At 36.3% G+C, this 22,804-nt stretch overlaps 1 protein-coding gene across 5 annotated transcripts in view; it reads left to right on the top strand.

Moving 5' to 3' along the window:
* LOC145683775 (solute carrier organic anion transporter family member 74D-like) overlaps positions 1 to 22,804 on the top strand; it is a 551,718-nt gene that overhangs the window by 402,418 nt on the left and 126,496 nt on the right. Inside the window, exon 1 of one of the 5 annotated variants that reach the window (XM_081755346.1) lies at positions 4,973 to 5,592. The exons of 3 other annotated variants lie outside the window; for them this stretch is intronic. Coding sequence is in view for 1 of the 2 variants with exons in the window: in XM_081755341.1 (XP_081611467.1) it covers positions 12,863 to 12,926 (64 nt within the window). In the remaining variant the exon portion in view is untranslated. Of the gene's footprint in view, positions 1 to 4,972; positions 5,593 to 11,748; positions 12,927 to 22,804 lie in introns of those variants that run through there. One more of the 5 variants, XM_081755341.1, reaches the window with a different exon arrangement.

The following is a 22,804-nucleotide window of genomic DNA, read 5'->3' on the forward strand; positions in this document are numbered from 1 at the left end:
TTTATTAGTGTACCTTCAAGGGAGGGACTGCTCCCCAAATAAACCTGTTGAAAAAAGCAAAACAAATCACAAGCTTTACTCTCCTCTCCCTGCCGTGGTACCCCCAACATACATAAAGTCCACACCGGCGGAAAGATGAATTCTTCAGAAATACATTGGTAGCAAAATCAGAGCTTTAACGCAGCAGTTGCGTCAATGAGCGTTTAAAGGTTAAAATCGGAAGTATTTTTTTCCATTACCAGTGTGAATAGGGGGTTAAGAGAGAAGATGGTGCCCGTTCTTAGAACGCTAAATTGATTTTTTTTAAATATTCTTCGCCATATCTTATCGCTTTTCCTCTGTGTAGATCAATATTGAAACTGGAAATTGCAGTGGATTTCAATATCACTTCCAGTTTTCCCCGAGAAAACACATGTACACGGTGTTTGCCCACCACAAAGTTCACTTGGCTGGAGCTGGGATCGAACCAGGGACCCCATGCACCAGAGGTGAACGCTCTACCACTGAACCACTGCTACTCAACACTCCTATGATATGGCCTAAGTTATTTTTCGTAAAAGGATCCATAGGGGTAGTTTACTTTGGGGAGTGAATATTCTTCGAGTTCATATTTCATAAATAAACGTTTTAGTAATACTTTCAGTATGATTTGATTTTATTTAACGCCTCTGCCGTTCGTGTCTAAAGATGATGCATGCTATTTTATAATAAATAAATTCTTGGTGAATTTACAGATTTTTTTTCAGCTTTACAAAGCTGCTCATGATGAAGAAATACAGTTACTCGCTTTGTTTTAGTACTGTCGAGTTCTAGTACTGATTCTGAAGTTAAAATCTAAGAAAATCAGAAAATGAAACAAAGTGGCAAAGAACACAGGAAAATGAAAGAGCACTGAGTTAAAAAAAAATGGAAGACCGAGAAAGTTTGGTGGTATGATGTTCCATACATTTTATTTCTAGTGAACTACTTGCCAATACAACGAGTCGTGAGAACCGGGGACAAGGGCGCCCATCAGGGGGGGCAAAGTGGGGCGCTCGCCCCTCTTAGAGGAAATTGTACTTCAGAATATCGAAAATCCAATAGAATTTTTACATTAGTTACAGCAAAATTTGAAACTATTTTTGAAACGTCGCTTATACTTGCCCCCCCCTTGGAAATCACAACATGGGCGCCCTTGGCCCGGGATGCTGTGACGTATTCCATGTTCCGATTGAATAATCGGGGGAGAAAAGAGAAATTTTAGGTATTATTGAGAAGAGAAAAAGATACTGGTTTTGACATTGGCTAGTATCATGAGGGACGTACTAGAGGGTATGGTGGCAGGAAAAAGAGGAAGAGGACGAAGTAAACTAGAATTATTAGACAATATCAAAACAGAAAATCGTACGTGTAGACGAAAAGGTTAGCAGAAGACCGTAGAGAATGGAAGCTTCTCACAATCAGTTGCGGCAAGTGACCTTTCAATAAGGGCAGAATACTTATAATGATGAAGATGAATTGTTAACGTTCTTTTGGGAACCCTGGGTTTGATTCACGGTAGTAGATCATGAGGCTTGAATATCACGAATTTCCAATCTCGTATCACCTGTCTGGAAACTAACAAACACGAAAAAAGCGAATATAAGACGTCAATATCAATGCTTCAATGTTGAGTAGGCTAATTTGGAATGTAAAAACGAGATTATACCTGAAATGTTATGCAACCCATTTTTCAAAAAGGTTTCTTGGGTTGCATAACGTATAGGAAATGATGCTTTCCTTGATTTTTAAGGAGCTTGCTTTTCCAAAACTCCTTTATACGTATGTTTACTTCGTCCATGTATCTGCCCATCCGCTCTTCCGGGAGACGATAAAATAAATAAATAACTAAATAAAATCGAAAACTTTTTTATGGATCAGGAAAAATTTTGGCCAGGGTGTCAAGGGGCAAAAGTTAATGATCAAACTCGTGATGCAACCGCTGGAAGTGGTAGAAATAAGCCATTTTCGGATTTAACGTTGATCAGGTAATCACTGTAGACTAAAAACGGTAATAGATAGCGAGATGTAGTTTTGTGCAATCTATTAAGTATCTCAAGAATGTGATACATCCCCACTCTAATCCCTCTACTAAAACCGCTAGTGCTATATTACCACTTCTGCTTTCAATGTTGAGAAAATAGGTTTATTATGCAGGGTTATTACCGAAAATGTTGTGTTCTACGGTAGTACGTCTGTCATAAACAACTCGTGTTTATAATAGACATCAAATTTTAACATGTAAACATTTTATTAAACATCAAATTACTGCGACATTTACATTATTTTTAAACACCTTCTTGAATAACATTTTTGTTTGCATACAAAGAGGTGAACTCATCTTGTTAACATTAGTCAACGTCTTTTATAATTATAGTTTTTTTTTTTGTCATCATTTATCACCGAGCGGTTCTATTTGTAGAAAAATGATCAATACGGTTTCTGGTCATTAGCATTTGGGGTTAATGGATCTCCATTTACAACAGAATTTAGTTTGTGAAGTTCCATTTCCAGATATCTGACATTGAAGGAGAAAATGGGCCAGCATTCTTTGTGGGGAAAGTCTTAGATGCTATCAATAGTTATTAACACTGACATTCTCTAAGCAGATGGCACGGCTATCACGTTGGAAATCTACATTACTAATTCGAAGATGTATGAAATCTTGTACTTCTTTACGAAATTTTTCAAGCATTTCAGGAATTTTGTTTAGAATTTATTGTATTGTTTTAACAAATTTAACAATCACCAGACACAAGTCAGATTCCATTTTATACTGGTATCTAACAACAACAACAACAACAATGGAAAAGATTTGGGGAAGTATCGACCAGTAGTTTAGTAGTAGTAGGTTGTTTAGTAGGTACCATCCCGGCATTTGCCTGGTAGGACTGAGAGAAACCCTGGAAAACCCCAGTCAGGATAGTCGGCAGCGGGAATCGAACCCACGACTTCCCGAATGCGAAGCCAACGTTCTACCACTTGAGCTACTTCGCTTGGTATTTATTGTTTATTTTGTGATTGTATTTATTGTTTATTTTTCTTCTGGTGCGTGGGGACTCTAGTTTGACTCCTGGGTAAGTAGGTTTGTGGCCCGCGACATCGTGTTCGTGAGTTTTCTTGAGATACTCCCGTTTCCTCCCACTTTCTCATTCCACGAATTCTTCCATTATCATTCACTTGCATTAATCATCGTCTCCCTTAGCCTAAAGGAAACAATCGTGTGACGTTTAACTCAAAGATTTTTTTTAAAAAATTCTTTACTTCCTTGCCCATGTACGTATGAACATAAATAATAGTCGATGACTGTATTTTTTTTTTAATTCTAAAATATGTTTATTTTTTATAATTAATAAAAGTCAATCAAAATGGAGGAAAGTGTAAACTACATATTTAAGTTGATACCAGCTTTTGCACATATTCTTATATATACAGTATTTATCGCTAGTTGAAACTTCACCACGTTGATTTTGGAATTTCTTCTAGAACAGGTTCTCTTTAACCAGTGACGGCTTTAGCGGGTAAGCCGGGTAGGCATGGGTCTACCCCAGAAATTTGAAAAATATGTAAACGCTAAAAGATACAATATGGAGTAAATATATTTTCCACTATTTATATTAATGATAAATAATTATTTACCAAATAGCGTCAACCGCTACTATAAAAGGAATTTCCTACTATCATTTATCAATTATGTGTGTATATGTATTCATAACCGAAGGAGCGGGAGCAAGGGTTCGATTCCCGGTGGGGATATTGGTCCAAAAAGTATAACAGCTTTTTCAGGCCAGTCTTCCTCACTATAGTTTTACCTGGCTTTTCCTCATTCTCACCAGGCAAATGCCGGGATGGTACCTAACATAGTAGTTCTAGGTTGCTTCCTTCCTTCCTCTCCAATTCGCCGAATAGCGCGATCGTCGTGGGATGTCATCCCTCATATATGTGATGAGCTAGCATGGCCATAGATGCTGAAAGCCCAGAAATCTAATTCCTAATCCTAATCCTAGTGACGGTCTAACATGGTCATAGATGCCGAAAGCCCAGAAATCTAATTCCTAATCCTAATCTAGTGACGGTCTAACATGGCCATAGATGCTGAAAGCCCAGAAACCCAATTTCTAATCCTAATCCTAGTGATGGTCTAGCATGGTCATAGATGCTGAATGCCCAGAAATCTAATTCGTAATCCTAGTCCTAGTAACGGTCTAACATGGTCATAGGTGCCGGAAGCCCAGAAGTCTAATTCTAATCCTAATCCTAGTGACGCTCTAACATGGTCATAGATGCCGAAAGCCCAGAAATCTAATTCCTAATCCTAATCTAGTGACGGTCTAACATGGTCATAGATGCCGAAAGCCCAGAAATCTAATTCCTAATCCTAATCTAGTGACGGTCTAACATGGCCATAGATGCTGAAAGCCCAGAAACCCAATTTCTAATCCTAATCCTAGTGATGGTCTAGCATGGTCATAGATGCTGAATGCCCAGAAATCTAATTCGTAATCCTAGTCCTAGTAACGGTCTAACATGGTCATAGGTGCCGGAAGCCCAGAAGTCTAATTCTAATCCTAATCCTAGTGACGCTCTAACATTGTCATAGATGCCAAAAGCCCAGAAATCTAATTCCTAATCCTAATCCTAGTGACGGTCTAACATGGCCATAGATGCCGAAAGCCCAGAAATCTAAATCCTAATCCTAATCCTAGTGACGGTATAGCATAGCCATAGATACCGAAAGCCCAGAAATCTAATTCCTAATCCTAAGCCTCATTTTCTTCCTGAAACACCCTGTATATGGGTACATTGTGTATATAAAAAGTTGATCATCCAAGGTGAGTCAAGGAGGCCAGTCCAGTAAGTGGTAACAATTATCGCCGACCGGCAACGTAATCAATGAAAACGTAACTTTGTAGCTGAGATGTTCCGTTCTGGTGTCGACAAAAGTAGTTTAAGATCGCCAGTGGCAAAGCGCAGCCCAACATCGCAGCTACACAACTCAACTCTCACTGTTGGTGATCAGTCGCTTTCCAAGAGCGACGCAGACAACATGTGAGAGCAACGGAGCCACTCTTTCATGTCCATGTGTTGTACGCACGCGACCAGGTTCTCCATTCAGTTCTCGACTGGACGGAACAGTTGGTTTACAAACACTCTCTCTCTCTCTGTACATAAATGCCCGTGGCCTGCATTTTCACTGATGATATTCGGCGCCATCTTTTGAAGACACGGCGAACTACTTTTTTTTCTCTCTCTCACTCTTTGTTGAAGTACGTGTCCATGTAAAAAAAGTGTAAAAAGTATATCCAAAAATGTCAGCTGACTGTTGTGTTTTAGAGTATTCTTCTTTTGTTAGTGAACCATGTGATTTGTTAAAGTGTGCTTCTATAAAGATGTGTGAGTGTTTTTAAGCTTATAACAATGATTTTCTTAACGTGAATCAACATTACTTGAAAAATATCAGTGTATTGTGATCTCGTGTTACTAGAACAAATTGACATTTAATAAAACAATTTACTATATCTGTCATGCTTAAGATATTGGTGGTGATCAGAGAAAAATTACAGTAACAATCAGGTAAGCAGTTATAAAACAAAATTATAATAATGTCTACATTTATACTTGTCAGATTTTTGAATTTCCAAACCGGCACGTTGTTAATACCAAATATTTTGTCAAAATTCTCTCGTGATAAATTTTCAACCTAACAATTTTTCAGAATTTTAATATAAGATTTATTATTACACCAGGATTCAAACAGATTTATTGCATAAATACTAGTATGCACAAAAACAATATTTTAATTTCTAGTACTAAATAATAATAATAATAATAATAATAATAATAATAATAATAATAATAATAATAATAATAATAATAATAATAATAATAATTTTAAGTGTTGTGAACAGCTCATACGCAAAAATACAGCACTATGTTACAAGCATTACAAAATTATTTTAAACAGACCAGAAAATGTATAATATAGAATAACTATTACAGCAGGTTAAGGCCTTTGTCAGAAGGTTAATATATTAGAATTATAAGGTTCAAACTGATATATGAAACAAAAATTAAAATAGAAACAGTCAATTTCATAATATATAATTAACAGAACTTTGGAAATTAAGGTCTGATTTAACTACCATTTATAAGATTGAGCCAATTTTGCTTAAAATTGCACATCCAACATGCCAAAATCTTGGTCACTTTTTGTCATATTTTAACATAAAAGGTTTGGTTCTTTGAATAAAAAAATATTATATAAAAATACACTGAGAATACAAAATAAAAATAAAATCAAGATTGACAACTGGAATCTTTGTATTATTTTTAATAATAATAATAATAATAATACAGAAATCAAGCTGTGACATTTTAGTCTCAAAATTTGGTAGGTCAAATTTGATGTTGTAAATTCTATATAGTATAAACAATTTTTTAGCAAGTCAAAATTTAACAACTATTTTAATATCCGCAAAACGAGGAGAAAAGGAAAAATTAGTACACATTATTCAGGCTTATACTTTTCACGTAAATAATCCTTTGTCAGTTAAATTTATGCCATTACGCTACTGTTTATAGTAAAACTATGTTGTTTAGTTTATAAGGAACTAACGTCAATTACCTACTTCACTGGGTCAAAATAAGAAAACAATTTGTAATACGTTCCGTTAGCAGGGCCGGATTTAGCATTTTGGCGCCCCTAGGCCCAATAATTTTCCGCCCCCTAGTCTGGTTAAAGTTACTTTCCTAAAACCTTTATTAAAAAATTATATCAGACCTATATGTTAATTGCTTAAACACCACGATGCAATTTTATCATTGCAAGTTTTTTGAAGAATTTACTTGGTTCTGGGCTTAACAAAATACCGTTAATGTATTAACAAAAGATTGGTGAACTTTACCAACAATTATTTGTTCCAATGAACTTCAAAATCAGAATGCTTAATTAGCCTGATTTTTTTAATCAATTCAAAAAAAATATGCTAAGTTATGGCTATTTATTTTTATTTCTAGATATTTTTTAATTTTTTTCTCTCGGCCGTGCGCCCCTGAGAGCTTGCGCCCATAGGCCCGGGCCTACCGGGCCTATTGGGAAATCCGGCCCTGTCCGTTAGTCAATCACTTTTGTTATTACTGAAGACTCTCAAATCGAAAGAAACAAAGAAAATACATTGAAAAATTAGAAAATGATAAATGATCTATATAAATAAAAATTAAATATTACTATTGTGGGCTCAATTAGGATTTAAACGGCATTGGTAGTGTCACTGTTCATCTCAGCGACTCCGAAAACTGTAGATTCGACACTAATATAGGACATTTTCAATCATTTTTATATATCTCTTCCCCTTCCCCAAGTTGCGGGGCTGAATTTGCATTTAAATAGGATCGGAAGTGTCACTGTTCATGTTACTGGCCCAGAAAATTATGGATTCGGCACTAATATCGGTCATTTCCAATCATTGTTATATATATATATATATATATATATATATATATATATATATATATATATATATATATATATATATATATATATATATATATATATATATATATATATATATATATATATATATATATATATATCCCCTTCCCCAAGCTGCGGGGCTGAATTTGGATTTAAACGAGATCGGAAGTGTTAATGTTCATCTCAGCGACCCCGAAAACTATCGATTCGACACTTATATCGGTCATTTTCGATCACTTTTAAATATCTCACCCTCCCGTATGTTATACTAATTATACACATACTAATATTATAAGAAGACCGGACAAAATCGCTATCAAATTATATTCTTATAACAACATATTTATAGACATGCGACAATAATTTTGGACATGACTGATTCTTATCGATAGCTTCAAAGTGAAATGATGAAAGCCATTCCAGGCTCGAACCTCCTCTATGTTGAAAATTTGATCGAGATCGGTCGGTTGATTCAAGAGTTATTAAGTAACAAGCATTGTCGCTTTCATTTTTATTTATATATCTACTATAGAAATAGATAGATACATTCTATAATTTATTTTCTTTATGTAGTTGTCAATAATTTGGGTTAAGAGAAGCTTAGATCTAGGGTGCAAAGTACGAGTTATTAAGATAGAAATAAGCCCTCTTATGAACTGTCATATCGTAAGTGCTAAAAGGAACTTAATAACGCCACGGTAGAATGAAACAAAATTTTGAGTTTTACGTCCCACGCAAAGCTATGCTTTTTATACTAAAGCAGGAACATTATTTTTGAAAGAGAATTATTAGGGAGGAATTGATGCTGTGAGAACATGAGACGAAACGGGAGAATCCAGGAAGAAACTCGCATGATGGTTGATTGAACCAGAGACAATTGTACCAGAGGTGAGCGCTCTGCCATTGGGTCACCATTTCTCTTAATGTTACGGTAGAAAATGGCTGAATTTTTAACAAGAATTAAACTATTTTTGGATCGACATGGTCAATATGAGTCAGTTGTCAAATCCTACGAAATACATGACATTCAATTCATATCGATATGAATTTTTCCACATTGCCCAAACTGTGGAAAACTGTGGGAACTGCCATCTATTTTTTTTTAAAAAAAAAAGAACTAAAGTTGTCCATGAGACGAGATAAAATTTAATTTTTGTGAAGCTATTTGAGACGAGACAAAGCATTTCCAGTAAAAAAAAATCTTTTCGAGACGAGACATAAGTTTTAAGACACCCTTTCAAAGCGAGATAGCTTCAACTCTTATTTCAGCTAATAACAATAATAAAACAAAAATGTTCTACAAAGCTATACGTACAATAGAGGTATACATGTTTAACATCTATATCGGATAATGACAATCATGTATAAACGTGCATTGATTACACATTTAAAATTGTATAATGTGTTTATTGTGGTATACCACAAGGATCCGATTTTGGATCATTACATTGTTTGATTATATTTTATTTCATTAACTATAATGAGTATTGTCATCCTGCTAGTGCTATAATGGAAATCTTGACGAGAAGATACATTTAGCATTAGTTTCGCCTTATTAGGAGACCTGGTGTATATGTATAAGATGAAAATTAATGTTTTATGAGAACCACACCACATAATAAGGTGAAGATGACATTAAAATATATGTCCAGCAAGCTTTTCATTATGACACTAGCAAGACGACAGTACTAACTATGCTTAATGAGATATAATAAATCGAATAATGCAACGGTTCGAAATCGGATCCCTGTGGTACACCAGAATAAACACATCAAAGAGTTTAGAACCTGTAATCGATGCACGTTTACAGATGATCAAGTAATTATCACAGATGTTAAACATATATATCTCTTTTATACAATTTTATAGAAAATACTTTTTTGTTGTTATAGAATCAGATATAGTATCCGAGACGAGGCATCCCTTTCACGACAAACTTTCGAGAGGAACTAGTATTGTGGCTAGATCATTCTTGGATCTACAATAGAAATCTAAACCATACAAGCTCTTACCGGATATATGGCTTTGTAATTTACGAAAGCAACAGTATACTAACACAAACTTTAGAACAAAACTCATTGGAGTTTTATTGCAAACAATATAACACGTTTTTCTGTATTTCTTCCTTTTTCTCACATAAATATGATTTTTTATAAACAATGAAATAAAAAAAGGAATCTAGTTTTACTCCCCACGTTTATGTCCGTAAGCTAATAATAGAATTATGAGAACTTTGAGAATTCCAAGAACAAACATAGACAAGATGTTTTTCAACATAAGCTCGCATGATCTGGAATTGAACCAGGGAACACCCGTACAGAAGGTGAGTACTCGACCACTTTTTTTAAGATAAACTCATTGACCGAACGTTCCTAAGTAACTTATGTTTTACCTAATTATCCTGATGTTTTACTACATTTTACTCGTTTTTCCAGTAACGACACGCACACGAACACCCAAACATCGATGACAGTTAAAATTTCAGTCTCTCCTACCGTTAATCGAACCCGGGACCCCTTACACTAAAGGCGCACGTGCTAGCCACTGCACCAGTGGGGAGAGCATACGACTGAACCACGGTGCCCCATACAAACCATAGAAAAACAGAATCAATTATAACATATCATACATGTCTATTTATGATAAAACTCAACTAAATACACCACCATATTATGGAACAGGAAACGGAACATATTGTTTTCTTTTAATACAATCATTATTTTCATTATAAATATTCTGTAGATAATCAGAGGATATGATAAATTTATGGATAGTTGATTAACAAAGTGAAATTATGAAAAACGCATCTCGACTCAAGGGACTAACTAGGTGCAAAAATTAACTTCACATAGTTCAGCCATTCGGTCGTGGAAAGGCGACAAACAACGGCGATATCATAGATAACCTGACTTCACTATTTCTATAACGGTTCCTCCAGCATACCTTTACATTAACGGTCTTGGTACTGGCGTATTATTTGGTTCTATTACTAGATTAAGTCGAAAGTAAAATATTCTTGTAAGGAATAACCATTACGAAATACGTTCATATACTGTTTGTTCATACGCAAGAATTTCGTAATTGGTAACTTTAAAGATTGTGATTAATTTTATGTAGCTATAAGATACAGTTATATTACTTTTGCAATTAGGAAATAATAGTATAATACTTTCCTTGTACACAAATGGAATTTTAGATTATTTTTTTTAATGTTAAAGTTCCTTTTATGTAATATGTCAAGGGATGTTCCGGAAGAAGAAATTCTAAATTAAACCAACAGCAGCCGGCCAGATTTTCAATTGACCGAAGAGAATTCTCCGGAACTTCCGTGAATTCAAAGTTACGTTTACGGGTTCTCCGAACTATAGGGCAGGGTCATCCCGTGGGTGGAGTAATTATCCTAGGCCTTGCTCTCAAAGAACCGCGCACCATACGAGGAAAAATGTTAGACCCTTCAAGGAGTGTATCAAGATTAGTTACTATTTCTAATTCATTTTGATGATTCAAAGTATTTAGAAATTAACCATCTTTTTTATTTTATTGTTAAAATTTAACGCCTGTTTTCAGTGCTGTGGCTATATGAGACATAGATGGAATCCGAGCATCCTAATAATTCAAATTTCAATGTTTCCCATCAGGAATCGAATCCGGGACTCCATTCACCAAAGAAGCTCGCTCTTCCCACTTGACCAGCGGGGACAGGATGAACCATAATTTTTTCTAAGAGAGTTTTACGACTGTATGCTACTAAAGGGATCACTGTGGCTCAATGGCAGAGCGTTTACCTTTGGTGTGTGGGGTCCCTGGTTCGATTTCAGCCCCAGCCGAGTGAACTTTGTGGTGGACAAACACAGTGTGCGTAGGTTTTGTCAGGATTGTTCTCCCGTTTCCTCCCACTTTATTTATTCCCCCATTGTACTCGTTTCTCATCATCACCACCTCCTTTAGCCTAGAAGACATAACCGTGGGACGTAAAACTGAAAAATTACGTTTCATTTCATTTTGTATGCTATTAATATCATGAAGTACACTCACAATGGAATTTCAGTTCGTTTATATGGAAGAATCAAATTATACAAGATAGATTATTTATTTTGGATATGGAATTCTGATCTACATCATTGACTCTGGAATTTACCTTCACTCCAGCTCTCGCAAATCGAAGGAATCGCTCTGCTGTAGAGAAGTTGTATTTGCTTCAATTGTTCCAAAAATATGTAACTTACCACACAAATAACGAATGTGCTAACAAACTCTATGGCCTATGGAACCCAGAGGTTCAGTGCCATGTTCACAAAAGCTCTCCACTGACTTCTATCCTTAGCCAATTGGATCCAGTTTCTACTTTGTATTCCAATCTCGGCGAGATCCATCTTAACATTGTCTTTTCATCTGCGCCTAGGTCTTCCTAATGGTCATTTTCCGATTGGTCTTCTAGTTAAGACTTTGAAAGCATTCCTACTTTCTTCCATTCTGGCAACATTCCGAGTCTCCTAGATTTGATGGCCTTAGCAATGTTTGGTAAATAGTATAAATTATGCAATACCTCGTTATGAAATTTCCACCATTCCCCATTCCCGTTCTTCTTGGGTCCGAATATTTGTCTCAGAATCTTGTTCTCACATACTTTCAGTTTACTTTCTTCCCTCAGAGTAAGTGACCATGTTTCGAAACCATGCAGCACAACAGGCATGATTACCGTTTTGTATATTTTAAGCTTCAAATTCTTCGACATAATTCGCGAGAACAAGAGATTTTGAACTGAATAGTAACACGAATTCCCCGCTTTCAGTTGTCATTTAATTTCTTCGTGGATATGGTTTTGGTCTGTTAATATTAATCCTACATGTTTTAAAGAATCCACTTTGTCAAAAGTATTATTTGATACTTTATTTTGTTCATTAGAATCTTTTAAATAAAAAAAAGAAAATAATGTTTTAAAGAAAATAATGAAAAGTTGACAAATTCACGGCTTCACGAGATTTGGGAATACTTTTGTGCTAACTTGAAATCGTGTGTTTAATAGTTAACAAAAAAAAAAAAAAAAAAAAAAAAAAAAAAAAAAGCGGGAAAACTACCTCATTTTGTTTCCTTAAGGCGTTTGATTTAATCATATAGGGCAATGTCCAATTCGTTCAAGAACCTGTGTGTGACGAAACACAGTGCTATCCTTGGATAATAAACAATGTATTGCCACTAGTTCTTATTGTCACACTTACAGAATTAAGAAAAAATATACATCTATTTCAAAAATCCATAGTTTGTTGCAGTGTGGTGTAATTGTTATTGTTAGTAAAGCGTGCTTCAAGCTATAATAGAACCACTGTGTTTTAGAAATAATATAGTTCTGGGTAACTAGTGTAGTTCTCGATGAGTCGTACATTTGGAACAACGTGGCATCGATTGTGTTATAGGCTTCTGCTTGCGAATCTTGGTAGGCATTTAATTATTATTTATAATTCTATTTTCTTAGTATCTTTAATGTATTGTTATCAGCTTTGAATATCATGTGTTTGTGTTAGAAATTAGTGCGAAACCAGATGGTATTCACCCGGCTTATAATGACACTAAATACCTCGGCGTGTGTGCGGTATAAACACACCACCTTTGTTTATTTGTTTATGATTTCATTATTATGACAAACATTATTACAATCCAATTAAGAGCTTGCCTTACTAAAAATAACACGAAATTGACCATTTTTTTTTGCATGTTTTTCATAAGTGAAAGGAGATAATGAGATGCAACTTACCACAATTATAGATAATGTTATTCTACAACAGAGAATATGAACCTGAAGAATTTTCAATGTTGCTTTCCATAGAAATTACAGTGTTGCCAAAATGACATTTCTCCCAAAATCTAATCTAAAGGAACGAACGAACTGGGCTACAAGTAACACCCCACCCCTATTTGGGAATATAATAAGACAATATTATTATTTTGATTAACAAGGTTTTTATTTTCAATTTATATAACATTCTGTGTTGTAAAAACTTTGATCATACAGGTGCTTTAGTAATTAGTCCCTTCAAACAAAATACGATGGAGCTTTGTTAGTGATATTGTTGAGTTAGGGGCGGATCCAGGACGAATTTCTCGCGGGGGGAAGTTTTAATACTGCTACTTAGAGCTACCTTTAAGAGCTCCAAACTCTGGAACACGTTTTATTTACATATAAAATAAAGTTTCCTCTTCTGGGGGGGGGCGATCGCTCCGATCGTCCCCCCTGGATCCGCCCCTGTGTAGTGTACTCTGGAGTTCAAAGTTTGTTTTGACATCTGGCAACACTTGAAATCTGTATCTACTTCAAAATGGTGCCGCCCTTAACGATGGAACAGAAATAGCAGTAGCGTGAAACGAAATTGCCCTGTACCGTGTATTACGTATTTAGTACAACTTCATTGTTAGAATGCATTAAAATAAAATCATACTTATTAATAGAAATTTTGCTATTTTGAAACAATTTTTACATTTTATTCATAGAAATAAAATAAAACAAGGAAATTTTCCTTTAAACAAAAAACTCAACCGTCATTGATATTTAACAATTCTCTATTTTAAATACGTTGTCTATTTACTTTACATTAACTGGTTTGGGTGTTGTAAAAGAGTGTGTCTACGCAGTCGCATTACATCCCAGGCATGTAAGCAGATGAGGAAAATATCTAATTTTCTCCATTAACAAGGTAGAAAAAGACGTGGCAACACCGTAACCCTCTCGTTTCCTAACAGCGTTTAAAGGGAACTCGGAGCACCTCCTTCAAACGCCATAAATGCTGTCTCTTAGCATGGTCTGATACATCTTACGTAGCGTTTAAAGGAAACTCGGAGCAGCTCCTTCAAACGCCATAAATGTTATCTCTTAGCATGGTCTGATACATCTTGCGCAGCGTTTAAAGAGAATTCGGAGCACCTCCTTCAAATGCCATAAATGCTGTCTCTTAGCATGGTCTGATACGTCTTTTAGTGATTTGGTACACAACGTCTTTTTACAGTACAAGGGCTATGTGACCCTTGCGTTTACAGCTTAACGTGGGATACAAATCGCAGGAGTGGTAATCGAACCAGGGCGCACATGCTAATCATATAATACGGATGAGCTCTTTACGTGAAAAACAAAATAGCAAGTTTACATTGTCGAGATAGATAATGCGTTTACCTACTAACTGGGCGTCCTAAGTTAAAATCCCAGTGGGAGCGGTAATTTTTTCTCGTTGTTTCTTTCTTGTGTCATTTCTTCCGGGTTTACCTAGCCTCTATGAAATGGGCACCAACAGGTAGGTGCTGACTAGTATATGTGTAAAAATCTATCGAGCTTTACCTCCAGTGGTGCTCACAGGCGAGATTCAGGGTGCATCTTGCGCACATGAGATTATTTGGGGGTTCAATTTTTACCTGAAAATGGTACAGTCGAACAGGAGAATGGAAATTTCGGATAAAAATGTATATTTGGCGGCAGAATGGTGAATTTGGGAGGATTTTGCCTTAACCCTTGGGATGGGGGTATTCCTGTTAACCTCCATACCTAATCCTCGAGCTTAGACCCAAACTGGTGGTGCATATTTACCTTACATTATCAAGAATTCACACAATGTAACAATAAAGCTGGTAACCTGAAACTATGAATAAAAAGCAACTCTTCACCTCTTAAAAAAATATTCGGTCTTTTCCCAGACTCATTCCTCAGCAATATTTTCCATTCTGAAGTTCGATTGGTAACCCCAGCAACCAAATAAATTGTTAGGGGCCGCGGTGGCTCAGTGGTAGAGCGTTCACCTCTGGTGCTTGGGGTCCCAGGTTCGATCCCAGCCCCCGCCAAGTGAGCTTTGTGGTGGACAAACACCGTGTGTGTGTTTTCTCGGGGTTATCCCGTTTCCTCCCACTTTCTTCATTCCACCCTTTCATTCATTTCTCATCGTCACTGTCTCCTTTAGCCTAGTCGGCATAAGCGTGGGACGTAAAACTCAAAAAATTTCATTCATTTTTTTCAAATAAATTGTTTTAAACTTATTGTTTACAATTACCAATTTCAGGCTGTATTCTATCGAAATTGTGTCTTGAAAGATAGTGATGTCTCGTCTCCACAGATGTCGTGGGTCAATGCAATTTTGACCCATGATTCACTGACCCATACCAATTGTGACCCACTATACACCATGACCCTCTCTGACCCTCCACCCACCAATACTCATCTTCATCAACTCTGACCCATGATCCACAGCCTCCTCTCCACTGACTAATGAGTTAACACTTGCAGTAAAACAAGGCTGTGAAATTATTACTAATCGGAGTTCGACTTTCTACGGTCAATCGCTCAAGCACTGCTCTGTTACATTACCGGTGGATTTGACCTTTACGATATAAAGTAGTAAAGTGTTTGTCATGGGCCGTATTACGATTAATTTCAATTTAATTATCATGTATAATTATTTTCTTGTTGAATTACAGATTCAGTGGAAAATAGAATGAAATTTGAGTCTAAAGGGAAAAAAGTGTAAAATTCGACTATGTATCGAAAGCCAAGTATTAAGTTCTATTATTATTATCTCAATTATAAATATTAATATCCAAAAGTGCCTGAAGTTCTTTTTTCAATTAGATTTAATCATCTCAGATAAGTAAATAGAAACAAATGAAAAAGGAAGAAAAAATGGACGCCTTCAAAGTAAAACGTAGACAAATTCACCAGGGTTCACAAAATGCTGTCTGCAATGCATTGAGCACAGTAGATCGGTGGACCGTAGTCGGTTGATGGGCCAGAGTGAGTCACGCCCTTTTGACTCACAACCCATTGACCCATTCACAAATCTTGACCGACAGCCCACTGACCCATTCCATCTCTGCTCGTCTCGGAAAGTGCATCTGTTTCTGTGTCATCTCGTCTCGTGGACAACCCTAAATCTTTGTGTTTTAAGAGAACTTTGTACACTCCTACAAAGAGGAAGAATGGTGGCTCAGTGATAGGGCGCACACCTTCAGTGTGAGATATTTCTGGTTCGATCTCTGGCCATGTGAGCTTTTGTGGACAAGATTGTGTTCGTGGGTTTTCTTGGAACTCTCCCGTTTCCTCCAACATTCTTATAATCATTGGGTTTCACGGTGGCTCAGTGGTAGAGCGTTCACCTCTTGTGCGTGAGGTCCTGGTTTGATCCCAGCTCGCGGCAAGTGAGCCTTATGGTGGACAAACTCCGTGTGCGTGGGTTCTCCCGTTTCCTTCCACTTTCTTCAATTCACCATTTCATTCATTTCTCATCATCACCGTCTCCTTTAGCCTAGCTGGCATTAATGTGGGACGTAAAACTAAAAGAAAAAGATTTTATTATTCGTTCTTTTTTACCCGAAAGAGACTATAAATTTTACTAGCTGAACCTGTGCTCTCTACACAGCGCATCATTCACATATGAGCACGAACCCTCTTGTCATTCCTCACAACATCTGTACATGTCCCTTTAAAGACACAAATGAAAGATGTCTTGATTAAAATTTGTAAGGGGTATCATGAAGTGAGATTTTTTCGATTATTTTTTCAATGTCTCGCGTCGTTTGCAAGATTTGAGCCTACTTCCGGTTTGATTTTCTTTCTTGCATGCAGTATGTAATAAGCAAATACATTACATACAGAATTAATTATGTTGTCAGTGTTATATGGTGTTCATTAGGCAAAACACTCCCAATAATAAAGATTCGTCTTAGACTGGAGAAATGGTGGTCCTTCGTTTTTCATTATCATTTAACCATGAAACAAACGCCTGAGAGATATACAACCCCTATATACAAATATGTGATGTTGGAATGTATAACTCGTAGGATTTGATGCTTTGTTTAAAATTTCAACACTCCTAGTGCACCCCTAGAAATGTAATAAAGAAATAGTGGCCATATTTTTAAACAATTCAAGTAGAACTGAAGAGGGTGCACAAAATTTTTAATCGACCAGCGAAAACAGCAGGTTTTTAGCACTTGTGGTTTTCGAGATTTCAGTATCGAAAAGATTGGAAACATACAAACTTTTCCTGACTAGATTTTTATTTTATAAGTATAAAATTTGATAACATTAATTAGCAACTTGTACAATAAGAATCAATAAGTAACTTCTGATTTAAAAAATAATAAATGTATTTTACACCAGATGTCATTACAATTAATTTTGAAAACAGCCTATCAAAATTTTAAAAACTTCCACAAAAGTTGAAGAAATGATTAACAATTGAATAAAAAGCAAAATGAAATAATAATAAAATTCGGAAATATATATATAAAAAAGTACAAATTTCTTCTTTTCAAATTGTCAATTGCGTGTTATTTGGTATGACGTGACCTTACAAACAGAGAATATTTTCTTTCAGAATGGAAGAACTTTTATTTCTCGAACTTTTTTGAAGGGAGAAACGTGACAAGTGAACATCGAATTTTTGTGAGCCTCCAATAGGCTATTTTCTCTCTCGCACACTCTTACATATAACACGAACAGTAATCGCGTTGCTAAATGGAAGCTGAAAACTGCTGAAAGTTTTATAGGACATTTCCAATTATGAAAGGCTATTTCCAAGCCATTTTCTTCTACTTTGCAATAACTGTTGGTAAAGTTGAGACAGGGATGTAGCGGAATAGCGGAGATAGATATTTTGTTTCGTTTCTCAGTAGAAATTTATAATATGTAATTCTTCATTTATGTAATATACGAGGAATATTCGGAAAGTAAGGTTACAAAGCCTACAGTGAAACGTGTATATATTGTTTCATACAACCAATACAGCCATACATTAGGTTATTTTTCGACATAGTCTCCATATCGGTTGAAGCACTTGTAGCATCGTGGGATGAGTTCTCTCCAGGTAAAAACCCTGTCCTTACGTGTTCATCCATGTTGTCACGAGATGTTTCAACTTCTAGCTGTTCCTTCAAGCGTGGGAACAGGTGAAAGTCGGTTGGAGCGAGGTCCGGGCTGTAAGGAGGGTAGTGTTGATGACTTCCCAGCAAAATAGCTTCAACAGAGTGGTGATCTTCTGGATTATATGCGGGTGGCGCGCGTTATCCTGAAGGAAGATGACGTCCTCGGTGAGAAGTTCTGGCCGTTACAATACAATCTCTTCGTAAATGCCTACCAGCTGCCGGTGAATGTCAGCCGCGGTTACATGTTTCGCCCACAGAAATAGAATAACTGAGCGGCCTTCTTCGCGAGACCAGTTTCCTAACAAGTCACCATTTGTTTTTACCTACAACTAGCGCTGTATGTGTCGGGTGGTTGAAACTCTGCACAGTAGCCAACTCTATGTATTTTACCGCACACTCATCATTCGTCCATAACAGACTAAACTCCAGAAATATCGGCCTTGTAACTTTAGTTTCTGGTCTTCCCTCGTACCATGTAAGCCCAGAAGGGACGTCAGGGCGTTTCCTTCTGGTCTACTAGCTATCAAGCGCGCTTTTATTTTATGTGGTCCCAGGTTCGATTCCCGGAAAAGGGCATTGAAATTTGAGCTTATTACAGACTTATTACGGACCACCTTAAGCTTCAGATCTATGTTTTATATAGCCTCAGTGCTGAAAAGTGAAACTTCAACAAACAATGACGTGCATTTTACGTCTTGAAATTTTAAGGAGCCACAGAAATGTTATACAGGGTGTATGAAAAATTTTACTCATTTTCAAGAATCTACACTGAAAAAAGTTTTGGTCAGATTAAACAAAATATGGTGCTGGTGACCGAATCGTTTCGTCAATATAGCGCCAACCAAAGTTTGCTCACCAGCACGAAATCATTTGGTTACGATTTATTTGCTTGTAACGACCTAGTATTTGGTTATCAGAACCAAATGCATATATATACTTGATGAAATATGTAAGATTTCGTTGGGAATACCAAAATATTTGGTTAAAATGATCCAGATTTGGTTCTTGGAGCTAAGTAATTTTGTTGTAAATACTGTACCTGCATTTAGTGAATTCAACCAAATGTCCTGTACCAAACTTATTTACTAAAACATTTGGTAACAGTTACCAAATACTTTGGCTACAGGTACTAAACTGTAAATAATACAAATAGTACTCCATAAGAAAGACATAATGAAGTAAAGTACTATGACAAGGCAGTGTTCAAAGTAATCATACAAGTGTCGTAAAGCTGTAGCATGAATATTATGACATATAAAGTATATTTCTACTATTCTCGTTTATGCGTATACCCACCGTCACTGACGCGCCTGCTCCCTATGGACTTATCCCCTCGCTAGTCCTCCTGTTGGATTCCTGCCCTTATTCGCCTAGATAGCATTCGTGCATTTTAGTGATAACCTCTCACAAGTTGGTTTGTGTTTCATGCGCTCTAGTTTTTATGCCATACGTCCACACTGTACTATACTCAGCCTGGGATAAATGCCGCAGATGGCGGCAACGAAAGTGAACTTAAAATTGACGATTTTAAAATTTTCGTAGCTTTTATTACACTTTTGGTCGAAAATTAAGTCAGCGACCAACTTCGGAACAAATACCGTTGTTTTTTAATACAATTTACGTGTTTAAGTAATCCAATCGTAGGCCTATTTCTCAAGAAATATTGATCTCAGAGATAAGGTTCACATATTTGGATTCATTATGAAATGTGTTTTAAAAGTTCTGTTTCATATTTCTTCGTAAATTTTAAATTTTGTGCTTCTGTCAATTGTAAATCCACCAATTATTTCGTAAACTTCTGGCGTTAGTGTCACTTTATTTACCCCTTTCCGGAAGTTTTTAGTGGCAGAATAGGAACTACCCTAACCCCTTCCCTTACAATTTTGCATCATGCTCTAGCGTCGTCACTGGACCTGGCCTCCTTGATCTGTATAAAGGCCTATTTGTTACGCCAAATTTACGGCCACTAAAATAACCAATACACATAATCTAACAGTAAAATTATATATACGAATAAATAAGCTTACATCGTGTCACACATAGTTTTACCAGTGATACCAAGTATGTTATAAAATAGAGGATCTGCCCATACAGCAAAATAGTGAAGCCATACGTCAGAGCTTCGTCACACCTACTCTGATCACTCCGCGCCACTAAGATCGTAATGTTTCAAGCCAACAACCATGGCGGAAACGAGAGTAGCCAATCAGAAGTGCCAGTTTAGACAAAGTTCGGTTGTTTTCTGGCTTCATTGAGTTCATATGATGAAGATACGTATGGGCATATTCTCTATTTTATAACATCCTTGAGTGATACACAACCTACTAGTAAATAAATGAAAACGACGCTAGAAAACCAAATATTATACAGATATAACGATTGACACTGTATCATGAAAGTAATGTTTAATAGGCTGAGATTTTCATTTACTTTCCCTCAAAAGGTAATAACAACAATTTTATCTACAAATACACAAGATCATTCTTTCACTAAAAGTGACAAATAAAAGCACAAATCTGTCATGCGTATGAGCAACCATGTGTAAAAACTTTCCATTTCTTTGTGGTATTCTTAAACTTCATTTTCTTTCTTTTTCTCTCTCTCTCTCTACGGAGATTTCCAGAAACTTTGCCTTCTCCTGATAAAATCTTTCTTCAAGCAGTCAACCTAATTCAGTGGCGCAAGTAAGAAATAAGTTCAGGATAAATGTTACAGGAGCAATAGTATTATAGTAATCTGTACATATTAGGAACCAGTGATGTAGTCAATTTTCGTTTCGGAGTGACAAACGGTCTTTCTTATTTACACATACAGTTTAATATATAGCTGCGAACTGTACACGAATCTGTCTTGAGCGCGACCCTATGATTGGATAGCGAGCCACAGCCTCAGTGAGGTTAATACGTTGAGTTCGCTACAGATGCGATTTGTCACAACTCGATTTTGGTGCAGTTTCTCACAGCATTACATATCTTTTCCGCAATAATTTTTATAGAGGTAGTCAGTGAGTATTTCAAATTATATACCGTAGCAAAACTCTCTTTATAAAAATTGGTTGCATGAGTATCTTTGAATTTTGAAACATGAATTCTGGATAGGGCACGTACTAATTCCTAAGTGAAGTCTTGACCCGACTACGGTAGGTCCCATGGTATTGCAGCTATGAATCTTTAAAGTTTATTTTTTTCGTGTTTTCGGCAGCCTATAACTCCGAAAGGAAATATTTGTGCACACAGGTTGGTCTATACTTTTTGTCTTATCTTGGTATCAGGAATGTAGTCGGTGTTCTTTTGAAACACACTGTATAAGACCATAAAATGTATAGTTATTTTTTTGATTGCCAACATAACAGACATATGAACTGTTTATGAGGCGGTGTTGAACTTCGAATCTTGCTCCTGCAAAAATTTTAATTCTATACCTGTGCTGCTTGGCAACCAAACGGCCTAATTTGACTTAATTAAAAGTAGTTGAAATCTGTCACCAATTAAAAATTATAATTGTAAGAATAAAAAGAAGAAAGTTATGACTTTCCCTTCTCCGAAATCTGTACGTTTTAGCCTCTGTACTTCCGTTATGAATTCAGTGAAATATTGCCGAAACTTGAACACAAATCCTGGGATCATAGTGGCTGAGTGGTAGAACGTTCACCTCTGGTGCATGGTGTTTTTTGGTTCGATCCCAGCTCGCGCCTCGTGAACTTTGTGGTGGACAAACACCGTGTGCGTGGGTTTCCTCGGGGTTCTCCCGTTTCCTCCCACTTTCTTCATTCCACCATTTCATTCATTTCTCATCATTACCGTCTCCTTTATTCTAGCCAGCATAAGCGTGGGACGTAAAACTTAAAGATTTGATTTCATTTTTTAAACACAGATCTAGGTCGGTAATTATCAATTTTTCCTTTAGTAGATTTTACTTAAAGTTATTTTTCTCATGTTTTCTGTTAAATTGATATACATAAATACATGAGGCACTTTCAAGGATGTACACTGTATATTCAAGAATCTTCGAGGGAATTTTTCCCCCCAAGATTGTAGCTCCTAAACAGAGCCTAAACTGGCCCCCAACGGAACCTCATATTATCAGGATTTTTTCTGTACCGTTTATCCCACTGTCACTTTCTAACCACCCTGTATAAATATAGCATGATAGCATCTCGTCGATCAACTTTTTTGCTGTATCATTGATTGTATATATATTAGAAAAAGTAACTATAAAAAATCTTACAACACCATAACCCAGTGCACGGGTTTCCCAACTGTCGGCTTGTTCCACTTCTTGCCGGACAACTTGGCAAGAAGAACAAGTTTTTTTTTCTGCTGTCAGTGACGTGTGGTGAAATGGTTATGGTTCTGCCTAATATTATTATTATTGTTATCTTTGTTTTCCTAGAGCTGTCAACCGCCCAGTAACAAA

This window comes from Thermobia domestica, chromosome 4 (assembly GCF_964235325.1).
Source record: "Thermobia domestica chromosome 4, izTheDome1.hap1.1, whole genome shotgun sequence".
In the NCBI taxonomy this organism is placed as follows: Eukaryota; Metazoa; Arthropoda; class Insecta; order Zygentoma; family Lepismatidae; genus Thermobia; species Thermobia domestica.